The sequence below is a fragment of the Alternaria viburni genome, assembly GCF_023758015.1.
Source record: "Alternaria viburni strain BMP 2772 chromosome Unknown scaffold_11, whole genome shotgun sequence".
Taxonomy (NCBI): Eukaryota; Fungi; Ascomycota; class Dothideomycetes; order Pleosporales; family Pleosporaceae; genus Alternaria; species Alternaria viburni.
In genome coordinates this window covers 798,587-810,253 of record NW_026055780.1, presented here as the reverse complement: position 1 = coordinate 810,253, position 11,667 = coordinate 798,587, and the positions used below count along the sequence as shown (strand labels likewise).

Below are 11,667 nucleotides of genomic sequence, written 5' to 3'. Positions count from 1 at the left end.
CTCTTGGCGGCGCCAGTATGCAAGGGCGAATCCAGGAACACGCGGGATGCACGTTTCGCGCGGCCCCGCTGCACGTTATCGCTCGAACCCGAAACCACAACAACGCCGACCGGAACGATTCATGACGACGGATACGCTGCGTACGATGCATACCGGAGACCAAGAACTGGTTTGTGGCAGGGCGCAGTGATTCTGGAACTGGTCCGGAGCCGTGGGATGGCTCTTGGCTGCAGGCAGGAAACGGCCTGCGCATCCTGACAATGTCGCTTGTCTCTCCGCAACAGGAAACATGGCGATTCAAACAGCACGGGATGCATATTCCTGCGCGCCCGGCATGAACCCACCATTCTGGGCTCTCATTTTGCGAGTCGCCCAGGATGTGGGTCGATGTATGCCGAGCATTTGTAGGAGCAGAGACTGAACTGAATAAATAGGGCACTTGGTACCTCACTCCAAGCACCATCGCTACAGCTTCAATCTTCGGTTCTATACCAGTCCCTTCTTTTCAACCCACATTCGTTCATCAAGTCCTTCACTGTGTGAAGCCGGCAGACACTCTTTCAACAACTTGCGAACTTTCGTCTCTATCGAACCTACCAACTCCATTCTTTCGAAGAACTCCATCTACATCAGTCAACATGTACAAGACCGTTACCTCCCTCAGCGCCATCGCGGCTCTCGCTGCCACCGCCACTGCCCACGGCATTGTCAACGGCGTCACCATCGACGGTGTCTTCCAGCAGGGCTTCAGCCTCGACTACTACTACGCCAAGCAGAACGGCGGTCAGGTGCCAGAGCACATTGGCTGGTACGCCGAGAACCTCGACAACGGCTTCGTCGAGCCCAACTCCTTCGGTGATGCCGACATCATCTGCCACAAGGCCGCCAGCCCCGAGGGCAGCTCCGACAGCATGGCCAAGGTCGCCGCTGGTGGTACCGTTGAGTTCCACTGGAGCACCTGGCCCGAGAGCCACGTCGGCCCCGTCATCACCTACGTTGCTCCCTACACTGGCGACGTTACCGCCGTCAAGAAGGAGGAGCTCAAGTGGACCAAGATCGACGGTGTTGGCTACGAGAACGGCGAGTGGGCTGCCGTCAAGATGATTGGCCAGAACAACACCTGGCCCGTCACTGTCCCCGAGAGCCTTGCCGCTGGCAAGTACGTCTTCCGCCACGAGATCATCGCCCTCCACGGCGGTGGTGACGTTAACGGCGCCCAGAACTACCCTCAATGTAAGCATACCCCGCCAGTCACATGAAGAACCAATCACTAATTGAATCTCCAGGCTTGAACATCGAGGTTACTGGCTCCGGAACCGAGACCCCAGAGGGCGTTGTCGGCACTGAGCTCTACACTCCCACCGACCCCGGTATTCTCTTCAGCCCCTACGGCGCCAACATCGACTACACCGTCCCCGGTCCTCCTCTCTTCGGCTCCGGCGGCTCTGGCTCTGCTCCCAGCAACGGCACCACTCCCACCAAGCCCAGCACTCCTTCCTCTGCTCCCAGCGCCAGCAGCAGCCCCTCTGCACCCGCTGCCAGCCCTTCCGCCCCCGCTGCTTCCGCCAGCCCCATCGCTACCCCCGAGGCCGAGCCTTCCACCGCTCCTTCCGCTACTCCCTCCGCTGCTCCTTCCACCGGCGGTGATGCCCTCCCCGAGAGCTTCACCATCGACACCTTCATCACCTGGTTGGAGGGCAAGGCCAGCGGCTCTGCCTCCAAGGCCCGCCGCCACGCTCGCTCTTTCTTGTAAGCGTCGAGGAAACACGCTGGGGATGACATGATTTGATGGATACCCTTCTTCTGAGAGAGATAAACTTTTGATGGTTCGTTCGTTGGATACGACGACTGTTTCGCTTCTATTGTGTATATACACCCGTTTCTTGTAGCATAGCGCTTTGGTTATTTAACCGATGTTTACACTTCTATTGATCTACTTGAGTTTCTGTGATTTCGGTTGCACTTGTGCTTGCCTGTGACATCTGATAGACCCTCTTGTAACCCCGAATGAGCCTTGCCCAATGCCTCCAAGCGTACGAGAGCTGTTTCCAGCATCTCTCATTTGTTTCAATCTCAATTCCTCAGCTGGCGTCCAAGGCCTATTTGTCCGACTCTTCCTGGTCTTAGGCTCCTGTGCAGCATCGACATCAGCCGTTGGTGATAACACAGCATGGGAGTCAAGCAGGTTCAGCGTCCCAGTGTGTGCACTCAGCAACTCCTGTATCCTTGCCCATACTTGTACGTTCCTTGTCTGCCGATCTTGCGCACTTCAACGGCAACCTTTGAGTCGTTCAAACGGTGGGTGTCTCGCGCGGATTTAAGAACGGTTGGCAGTGTATACATCGGGAACGTGTTCGTCTCACTTCGAAGTGGCAGAGCGGATTGCGGCGATGATGGGGGAGAGTATGCTCGTAGCACAGTACACTGGTAGTCAAAGGTCAGCGTGTAAAGGCATGGAGCGCGTGGACGGACGTACGTATCGTGCTTGGTGATAGCCTGGATGGTCGAGACGTCTTGCACTGCGGTAAAGTCGACGTCTAGCTTCTTATTGATCAGTGAGTGGTCACGCGTAAGGGCCACGATAGCTCCTCGGTTTTTGTCGCGGCGGTTGTCCTGCTCGTTTTCCAAAGGTAAGTCACAGTCGTCCTGCCGTCCTTCACTCGACTGCGCTGGTCGCGTTGGATATCCAGCCAGAAGAGGCTGAGCAAAACGAACTGCAGGCGCAGAAGCTGACTGGACAATGATACCTGGTTCAAAATCTGCGTGTCGCGGGGTTTGATGGAAGCGGGTAGAGTGCTGGGAGTCGCAACATAGGCGCAAAATGAGCAGCATATCGACTATGATATCGCACTGCCTGAGCGTAGTAACATGCTGGTACAGATAAACAAAGGAAGACTCATAGGGAGAATGACATGGAGAATAGCACAGTCTTATCGATAAGGAGCCAGAGTTGCGAAGACATATATCATGAGCATGGTATAGCAGTGAAGATAAGCAAAGGTCAAATCAAGTCAAATCATATATAAGCGAAGTCAAAGCACACTGAAGTCAAAGCAAGAACAAATTTGAAAGTCACAGTCAGAAAAGCCTTCCTCAAGGCAGTGCATAAAGCACTGCACTCAATGAGAGCCCACACTCTACCCCATCGCTGCGAAATGCGAAGAGGATTCGGTCTTAGCTCTTGCGAGCTAAGGTGAGGATCGCCGTATGCGAGGCGGAGGAAGCCTTACCGAGTCTGTACAGAAGCCGAGTTAGCAGATTCTTGGGGAAGTGCAGAAAAGAAGAAAGCAAAAGCAGAAAGCAGAAAGCAGAAAGCAAAGCAGAAAGCAACTATCTAAAGAGGCCCGGCGGAGGAAGGTGAGTTGGTGGTTTGGGCAGGGGGATCGGCTGTTTATATAGTGCGAGGGAGAGCCGCCAAGAGCCTGAAAGCACGGAGCTTCTTAGTCATGCTGTCGGGGGTCGTGCCCAGGTGCTGTCGGGGGAACACCGGGAGATTAAAGTCGTGGTGAGGGTGACTTTTGCAACGGGAAGGAGCGGGGGAGTGATGTGGTTGGCTGGGCGCGGACGGGAAAGGTACGCGTGGACGGGTCAGTGCGGCAGCATCTTTGATATGACGTACGAGCAGAGATATGGCAGGCTACAGATTGCATTAATGGTGATATTGATTGGAATGGTGATATTGATTGGAAAGACGGCATGTTATACTATGATATACTCGCGATGTGATTCTGGCCTACATGTTATGCCCTAGAACTGACGGTTCTTACGCTCCGCAGCACCTCCTTCAGGCGGTGCCAGGCGCTCCAAGTGCCTCCAAGCCAGCAGCTCCACCCACTTCTTGATGATCAGCTCCCAGTTCTCCTTCAGTTCAATGAAGGGCTTGTAGTTGTTCAGTGCAGCAGCCAGCACCGCGCCCTCATGCTCCAAATCAATACCGTGCCGAGTGAGTTCGTTCCCATAGTTCAACTGCGCGTACTCGTGAAGTAGTCTATCAAGAAGGGTATTGAGGTCTTCTTCAAGCTCATACGGGGTAGCCATCAGCTTGAACGTATCTTTAATTTGAGCGAGAAGCCCGCAGACGAAGGGGTTGCAGGCGAAGCTGGCCACGAGCGAGTTTGCGATACCCGCAGTGTAATGTCCAGCGACGCCGCCGAGGGCTACGGGGTCCAGGAGCTGGTCCTCGAACATAGTGTAGACGTGTTGTAAAATGACCTCAGCCTCCTCGCCTACGAACGCGATCAGGTTGTTCATGACCTCCGGCTGCTCGCGGATCTTGTCGATGCGCTCCCGGTCGTAAAACTCGTTGTCAAGATGGAGGTTCTGCGCGAGGGGTGTAGGCTGCTCGAAGCCGACAATACGGCGGCATGACGGGTGTGGGCATCGTACGAATTGGTCGTTGACGGCGTGGAAAGTCTTGGTGAGGCAGTCGCGGCAGTGGAAGTCGTCGCTCTCGTGGCAAGGTAAGTCGTAAAGTGGGACGGTAGTCGACTGGCAGGATGCGCAGTTGTCGCCTGTGATACCCATGAGCTGGGGGGCTTGGGTGGAGGGAGTGGCCATTGTGTTACGGATTTCGTGTTGCGGGTTCGATGTGTTGGGCTCGGGGTGTTGCGTATGCGTCAAGATTGCAATGTTGGGTAAGTTCGGACTCGAGTGGATTCTGAACCATCACAGGGAAGAAGCAGGCGTTAGTATATATACACTTGCGCTGCTTCGATCCTGTGTCGACCTCAGCGTTGACAATGCGACAATGGACGTGACGGCCATCATGCAACCTTCACGGCGTCTTTGTTGACCGAGAACGAAGCCCAGCTTATGACGAGACAGCGTTAGGGCAAAATTGCGTAGGGAGACATTGTGCGGAAAATGACAAGAAGAAGCAACGGCGTCGCTGCGCTCAGAGCTTGTGACAGAGCTGCTGGATATTCTGGTCACTTGATCTTGGGACGGCAACATGAGATCCGCAGGTGCGAAAGCCAAGCAAATCAAGAATCGGAAGAAGTTGATAAACATGAATTATTGACGAAAGAGACAACGCGTTGTGTGGAGAGGTTGAGTTGAGAGGATGAGCCAGATGACATGACAGGAGTTGCGCGAGGTTACAGAGAGTCTTTCCTAGACCGTAGAAGCCACTCGCCATCATTACCGTAGTTTGCGAAATCATTAGAGATATAGAACTTCAGGTGGAATGCATGGTGTACGATGGCCGGATGACGCTGCGCGCAACGTGCGGAGGGCTATCACGTGGCCGATGAACAGTCTGTTGCATAGAATAAAGCGCCTCAAGATTCACCTGGTAAGTAGATATGTCCGTCACGATGCGCGCTCCTTTCGAAGCGATGTGCGATGCGGATGAAGGTCTGATGTTGGCAACAAATTCCGCGGCCCCTCAGACCCCTGACATGGCAGCCGCGCTAAGATAGGACGAGATAAGTGCGTGACGCCATCGACCTCGGTGTCCGGCATAGCTCCGCGCAGCTGTCTCTTATCTCAACTTCCATCTTGCATGCCTCTGGCCAGGTGTGAAAGATTCCTCTTGTTTGTACATGCAGCTCCCGGCGAGCAATGAGAAGCCAGCGACAATGGCCGACGAAAGCACCCCGCTGATTCAGCGCGTCGATGTCCGACCCCATCGCGACCGATACCCACACCATCGCCTCCGATTTGTATGCACGACTTTGCTGAGCGCGACGATAATCGCCGGAGGACTTGCTGCCGTCTTCCTTTTCGCCTTTACGCCACCCACTCAAGACGAAGTAGCCCCTGCATCACGATTCTCGGCATCTTCCTTATCGACCTCACAAATACCCGACGGATGGGCGCGAAAGACGACCCTGGACTTCGAAGGCCTCAAGGCGGCGCTCCTGGAAACACCCAGTGCTGAAAAGGCAGAAGAATGGAGCAGGTATTACACCAGCGGACCGCATCTCGCCGGAAAGAACCTTAGCCAGGCTCTATGGACCAGAGAAAGATGGCAGGAATGGGGAGTCGAAAGCACCATTGTCGACTACGACGTCTACATCAACTACCCCAAGGGCCATCGATTGGCACTCATGGAGAAGATTGGCGACAAGGAAGACGCGGCTGACAGCACGACAAAGCAAGAGTGGAAGGTCAAATACGAAGCGCGACTGGAAGAAGACGTCTTGGACGAGGACAAGTCAAGCCAGCTCGCAGATCGCGTGCCGACCTTCCATGGATACAGCGCCTCTGGCAACGTGACGGCGCCTTACGTATTCGTCAACTACGGAACGTACAGAGACTTTGAGGAGCTACAGGCGGCCAACGTCAGTTTGGAAGGCAAGATTGCATTAGCCAAGTACGGAGGCGTCTTCCGCGGTCTCAAGGTCAAGCGCGCGCAAGAGCTGGGCATGGTGGGAGTTGCCATGTACACAGACCCTGGCGATGATGGAGAGGTCACCGAAAAGAACGGCGTTGCGACATATCCCGACGGACCGGCCAGAGAACCCAGCAGCGTCCAGCGAGGAAGCGTTCAGTTCTTGAGTAAGTTGTTACCCATCATTCTGTCGTGCCATGCTAACAATTTACAGGCTTCGCGCCAGGTGACCCTACCACTCCAGGCTATCCCTCGAAACCTGGCTGCCCTCGCCAGCCCGTCGACCACGCGATGCCACACATCCCATCTCTTCCCATCTCCTACCTCGACGCGCTTCCCCTTCTCAAAGCCCTCAATGGCCACGGTCCGAAAGCCTCATCCTTCAACGAGCACTGGCACGGCGGCGGTTTGGACTACAAGGGCGTGGAATATAACATTGGGCCCTCGCCAGACGACCTCGTGCTCAACCTGGTTAACGAGCAGGAGTATGTTACGACGCCCTTGTGGAACGTCATTGGAATCATCAACGGCACCATTCCCGATGAAGTCGTTGTTCTCGGCAACCACCGTGATGCTTGGATTGCTGGAGGCGCAGGGGACCCAAACAGCGGCAGCGCAGCGCTCAACGAGGTCATCAGAAGCTTTGGAGCTGCCATGGAGGCTGGCTGGAAGCCAATGAGGACAATTGTCTTCGCGAGCTGGGACGGAGAGGAGTACGGCTTGGTTGGCAGCACCGAGTGGGTTGAGGAATACCTGCCCTGGCTCTCTGGTTCTACAGTCGCATATCTGAATGTCGATGTTGCCACAGCAGGTCCGAACTTCAAGCTCTCGGCGGCGCCCTTGATGAGCAGTGTGGTGGAGGAAGTCGGTAAGCTTGCTATCATACCCTGTTACTCAGCATCAGCTAACATCTACCAGCTCGTATGGTCATGTCTCCGAACCAGACCGTCGCTGGTCAATCCGTTTACGATGTCTGGGACAAGCGCATTGAGACGATGGGCTCTGGCAGCGACTTCACCGCCTTCCAGGATTTCGCTGGCATCCCATGTATTGACATGGGCTTCGGCTTTGACGCCAAGTCAGCAGTCTACCACTATCACAGCAACTACGATTCCTTCGACTGGATGAAGAAGTACGGCGATCCGACCTTCGAATACCATGCCACTATCGCCAAGATGTGGGCACTCGTAGCGGCCAAGCTCGTCGAGACACCCATTCTCCAACTGAATGCCACAGACTACGCGGTCGGCCTCCAGACCTACGTCGACGCTGTCAAACGAAAGGCCTTCGACGCCGGCCCCCCAAACAAACACTCCAGCGAAGTCTTCCAACCTCTTGATGAAGCCGTCTCCCACTTCCTCTTCGCGTCCATCCTCCACGACGCTACCGCCGCTGATCTCGCAGCGCAATATGAAAACATCGGCGACATTCCCTGGTGGCAGCCCTGGAAGAAGGTGCAACTGTACCTCGCTATCCGCGGCATCAACACAAAGTACAAGTATCTGGAGAGGAAGTTCCTGTTCCCGGACGGTCTGGACGGCCGAAGCTGGTTCAAGCACGTCGTCTTCGCTCCTGGAAAGTGGACGGGCTATTCTGGTGCCACGTTCCCTGGTATCGTTGAGGCGATTGAGGAGGAGAGTGAAGAGGGGGTTGAGAGGTGGGTTGGCATTGTTAGTAGGGCTATTGGTAGTGCTGCGGACTGGTTGGAGGAGTAGAGGCTGGAGTAGACATTCGCTTTATACCCGTTGCAAGTAGGAATACAAGCATGCCAGGACCCTACATGCCGCTCGTCATGCTGTGATACGAAGTTTGCTATACGGCGTGAGGCATACATGTGGCTTGGAGATGGGCAGCTGATAGGTGCGTAGGTAGTCTTTAGGTATACACATCACTGGCACAGAGGAGATCAAGACGGCATGATATGGCGAGGAGGAAACGATCTATTTAATGTATTCAAATCGTCTGGCCTAGGGCCCAAAGTTTCCGCCCGAGGTCATCTTGTCCCCGAAGGGCAGCCATGGCGGCGAGGGCGCGAGGAGGGGGGCCGGGCGGCTCTATGCCTCTGTTTACATGTTAGCAGTGTTCCAATTAGGTATAGTGTGAGTGTTGTTGATGAAGGAGAGTAGATGTGAAGACACTCTGCTGATACAGCTCCAAATGCCCAACTACCAAAACAAGTGAAAGGAATATAACTTACGTTGGAAATTGGCCTCGAGCTCGAGGGCCACCCAGTAGGCGGGGAGGAAGGCGGCCAGCGCGCGCCGGCAGAGGCGGATGGTGCGCCGAAGCGCCAGGTCTTCGTCGACGCTCCACGTGCCGCACTGCACGTGCCGGCGGCGGGCGGCATGGGCGAACCTGAGCTGAAAATCCTATTAGTACTGTATCTTCCTGGGTATGATGTCGTATTGCAGAAGAGGGCTGTGGATGTATTGTAGCAGGTAGAAACTTACTTCGCGGCGGGCGAGGTGGATGCCCTCGGCGAGCTCGGAGGAGGAGACGGGCATGTTGGTGGTGATGATTTGGTTTGATTTCTATGTATCTACGTTAGCTACATGTAACCAAATACTGCGAATTGAAGCTGAAATAGAAGGTTCAGAAGGATACGTACATGTGTGAGGTGGTGGATGGGTTAAGGAACAGAAGTCAGCCAGAGACGCGGATTTGTACCTACCTACCTTGCTCCCCCTCCTCACACTCACACATACGCTTTGGGAAGAGGAGCGGGGGAGGAGATTTCACCGTGAGAAGCGGGAAATTGCACGTCGCGCGGCGAGGAAACAGTAATGGTGCAAGTTTTCTCTTCCTTTGGATTTTCGTCCTTGATGCGTTCAGTGCCATTTGAGCAGGTTCACCTTCACTTTTGAGGCACAGGAGAATTGAGGGGGTTTGAAAGAGTTACAATCTTGATATCTACGCGAAAATAACCAGAAGATCTTGCAGTCTGCAACGCATACTGGCGGTTTCATGGTAGCACCAAGTCCCTTCCACACACCCTCTCCCGAATACAGTCCATATCAACATCCTCATAAGCATCAAGTCCAGCTCCACGTCGTCCTCGCGCTCCATCATACCCCCAACAAACCCCCAGTAGAACCGAAATGTAAGCTGCTACTATTGATGCCAAGACCATGATGAGGCTCAAGACACCCCTTGTAGCGCTCACCTCAACTGCCCATCTATGCTCGGAGAGCACGAGGATAAATGAGGTATCTTTGATCTTGCGACACGGCCTACCACCGTTCTTATGGAAGAAGTACGGTGGACTGTTAACGTGTCGCTCAGAAGTTGGACTACGATGAGCAGCCAGGGGATCTGTTCAATGTGAGTAAAGGGTAACTTGCAATAACGAAGTATAATGGGAAGGTGACTTACCTGGCAGGTTAGCTATGACAAAGTTGGTATTTAGCCACTAGTTTAAACCTGACCGAGTAGGTTGAGCTCAGTCAAGTCTTACTACAAAGGGCAGATGTCACTGTCGAGACCGCCATGTAACTTGCCATAGCAAGTACGGAAAAAACATGGCGGAGGCTGTCGAGTGACACCAGAGTTTCTTCGGCGCGTGGGTGTGCAGCAGCGCCATGGGGAAGGCAGAAGCTACGTGCCCGTGCCGTGATGATGTGCGAGTACCAGCTTGTGAGGTTGTACTGCTACGTATGCCGAAATGCCGAGTGGCTGATGTGCGTCCTGGTTCTTCTCTTCATGCCTTGTGTGCGCAAGCCGGCGTGGTCGAGGTTTCGTTCGAGGAGGACAGTGCGGAGAAATTGCGCGCGTTGGTAGGAGGAGGCGCCGCCTTCGTCGGCGTGGAGAGACTGCTTGATATACATCTGATCAGTATGGCTCGAGGAATCGTTCGCTTGGAGTGGATGGAGCAGAGAGGCATCAGAGTGGTGACGTAGTTTCTTCAATGAAGAGTTCAGGCGTTCAGATACCTTTGTGGGGTCACCGCTATCTCATCATTTGCTGATAGGGAAGAGGACAGGATAAAGACGTACCGTAGTTGAATCAATCGCGAAATTCGATGTAATGCGCGCTCTGAGAATAGCGTCCATTCTCTAGTTGATCTCTCAGACGTCAGCGGAGTTCAACAGCGGAGAGCAGCAGAAAGAGGGGGACGGGTCTCGTCAGAAACGTAACCCAACGATTAGCACCCTCATGTTGAGAAGCGGCCCTTGGACGATTCGGGAGTTGAGCGGTTGATCATCTTGCGAGAAATTAGGGAGTGGACGCGCGCTTACGTACCGGTACTGATCTGATCGATCAAGAAGCAGAGGTCGCTGGAATTGTCAGCTGAGCGGACCGTGTAAACTCACTGCAGTTCTGTGTAATGGTTAGCGAATGCTCATCGAGGAAAGGGAGAGCGTGTGTGGAAAGGATCGGGGAACGTCAGCTGGAATGAGTACGATGTTGTCATCAACGGACTCAGACAATATCGGTGGTATCATCATAGTATCGCTAGATGACGAGGAGAGTTTGACTTACCGTTGTGGTTTCGTGTGCCATCGTGATGAGCAGCAAAGAGACGATGCAGCCGCTGTCGTGGTACTTCTGGGTATAACAAAAGATCAGCGAAATCCAGGAGATAGACATGAAGGATGGTAAGAAGGGGTGTTGGCAGATCAAATTATCAGCATGGTCGAGTGTGTCTTCGTACTAGCCGCTAAGGAACTCAAAGGTTTTACGCCGAATTCCGTTGCAACGTTCCTCAAGGGCGGTGGTTCGAGAAGCTAAACCACAGCCCGGTTTGTTTTCATGGTAGCAGTGGGTAAGGGTAGTGAGTTGGCACATACCGGTATGGGGCGCAACATTCGTGCGGACACTGCTCTTGTCGACCCGGCACCCAGGCGAAGGACGTAGATTTTGCCGAGCTGGACCACTGCATTGCGTGTGGACGAGGAAGTGATGGGCGCCATGTCTAGATACCACGGAAGGTCAGCGGATATCAAGGAATAGGAACGAAACATGTGGAGAAAGAAGCCGGCGTATCAAAGAAGATTAGTTCTGTCTCTTTGGACAGCTGCTGGAGAGCTCAAGGATGTTAGGCCGAGCTCCGTTGCAGCGTTCCTCGACGGATCAAAGAGAAGCGTTTTCTTTGAAACTAATCGGGTTGATATCATTGCAGGGGAGGGTGAGGGGAATGGAGAGGGGAATGGAGAGATAGAACTTACTGATTTGCAAACTGAAACCTGTAGTAACAGCTCGTGCTGATGCGAGTTATCGAGAGAGAACACAGTGCTTGGACGAGGGCGACTTAGCTGCTGCCCGTAAGGTGACAGTAAAGTATCCAGTCGAACAGGACGAGTGCGGCAATAGTCTTTCCTCTGGGGCGAGGTGCT

General features: G+C 54.0%; 4 protein-coding genes across 4 annotated transcripts; 2 read left to right on the top strand and 2 right to left on the bottom strand.

The window, feature by feature from the left end:
* Window positions 1–638: 638 nt before the first annotated feature.
* J4E79_005928 (uncharacterized protein) lies at window positions 639–1,753 on the top strand (the record flags this gene model as incomplete). Its single annotated transcript, XM_049354804.1, has 2 exons — window positions 639–1,233; window positions 1,287–1,753. 2 exons carry the CDS (start codon window positions 639–641, stop codon window positions 1,751–1,753), a joined length of 1,062 nt encoding a protein of 353 aa, XP_049210927.1.
* A 1,994-nt stretch (window positions 1,754–3,747) lies between these two features.
* Window positions 3,748–4,557, bottom strand: J4E79_005927 (uncharacterized protein; the record flags this gene model as incomplete). Its single annotated transcript, XM_049354803.1, has 1 exon — window positions 3,748–4,557. One exon carries the CDS (start codon window positions 4,555–4,557, stop codon window positions 3,748–3,750), a length of 810 nt encoding a protein of 269 aa, XP_049210926.1.
* Window positions 4,558–5,579: 1,022 nt separating this feature from the next.
* On the top strand, window positions 5,580–8,049 carry J4E79_005926 (uncharacterized protein; the record flags this gene model as incomplete). Its single annotated transcript, XM_049354802.1, has 3 exons — window positions 5,580–6,501; window positions 6,549–7,202; window positions 7,253–8,049. 3 exons carry the CDS (start codon window positions 5,580–5,582, stop codon window positions 8,047–8,049), a joined length of 2,373 nt encoding a protein of 790 aa, XP_049210925.1.
* A 238-nt stretch (window positions 8,050–8,287) lies between these two features.
* Window positions 8,288–8,838, bottom strand: J4E79_005925 (uncharacterized protein; the record flags this gene model as incomplete). Its single annotated transcript, XM_049354801.1, has 3 exons — window positions 8,288–8,388; window positions 8,532–8,694; window positions 8,785–8,838. 3 exons carry the CDS (start codon window positions 8,836–8,838, stop codon window positions 8,288–8,290), a joined length of 318 nt encoding a protein of 105 aa, XP_049210924.1.
* Between the last annotated feature and the right edge of the window lie 2,829 nt (window positions 8,839–11,667).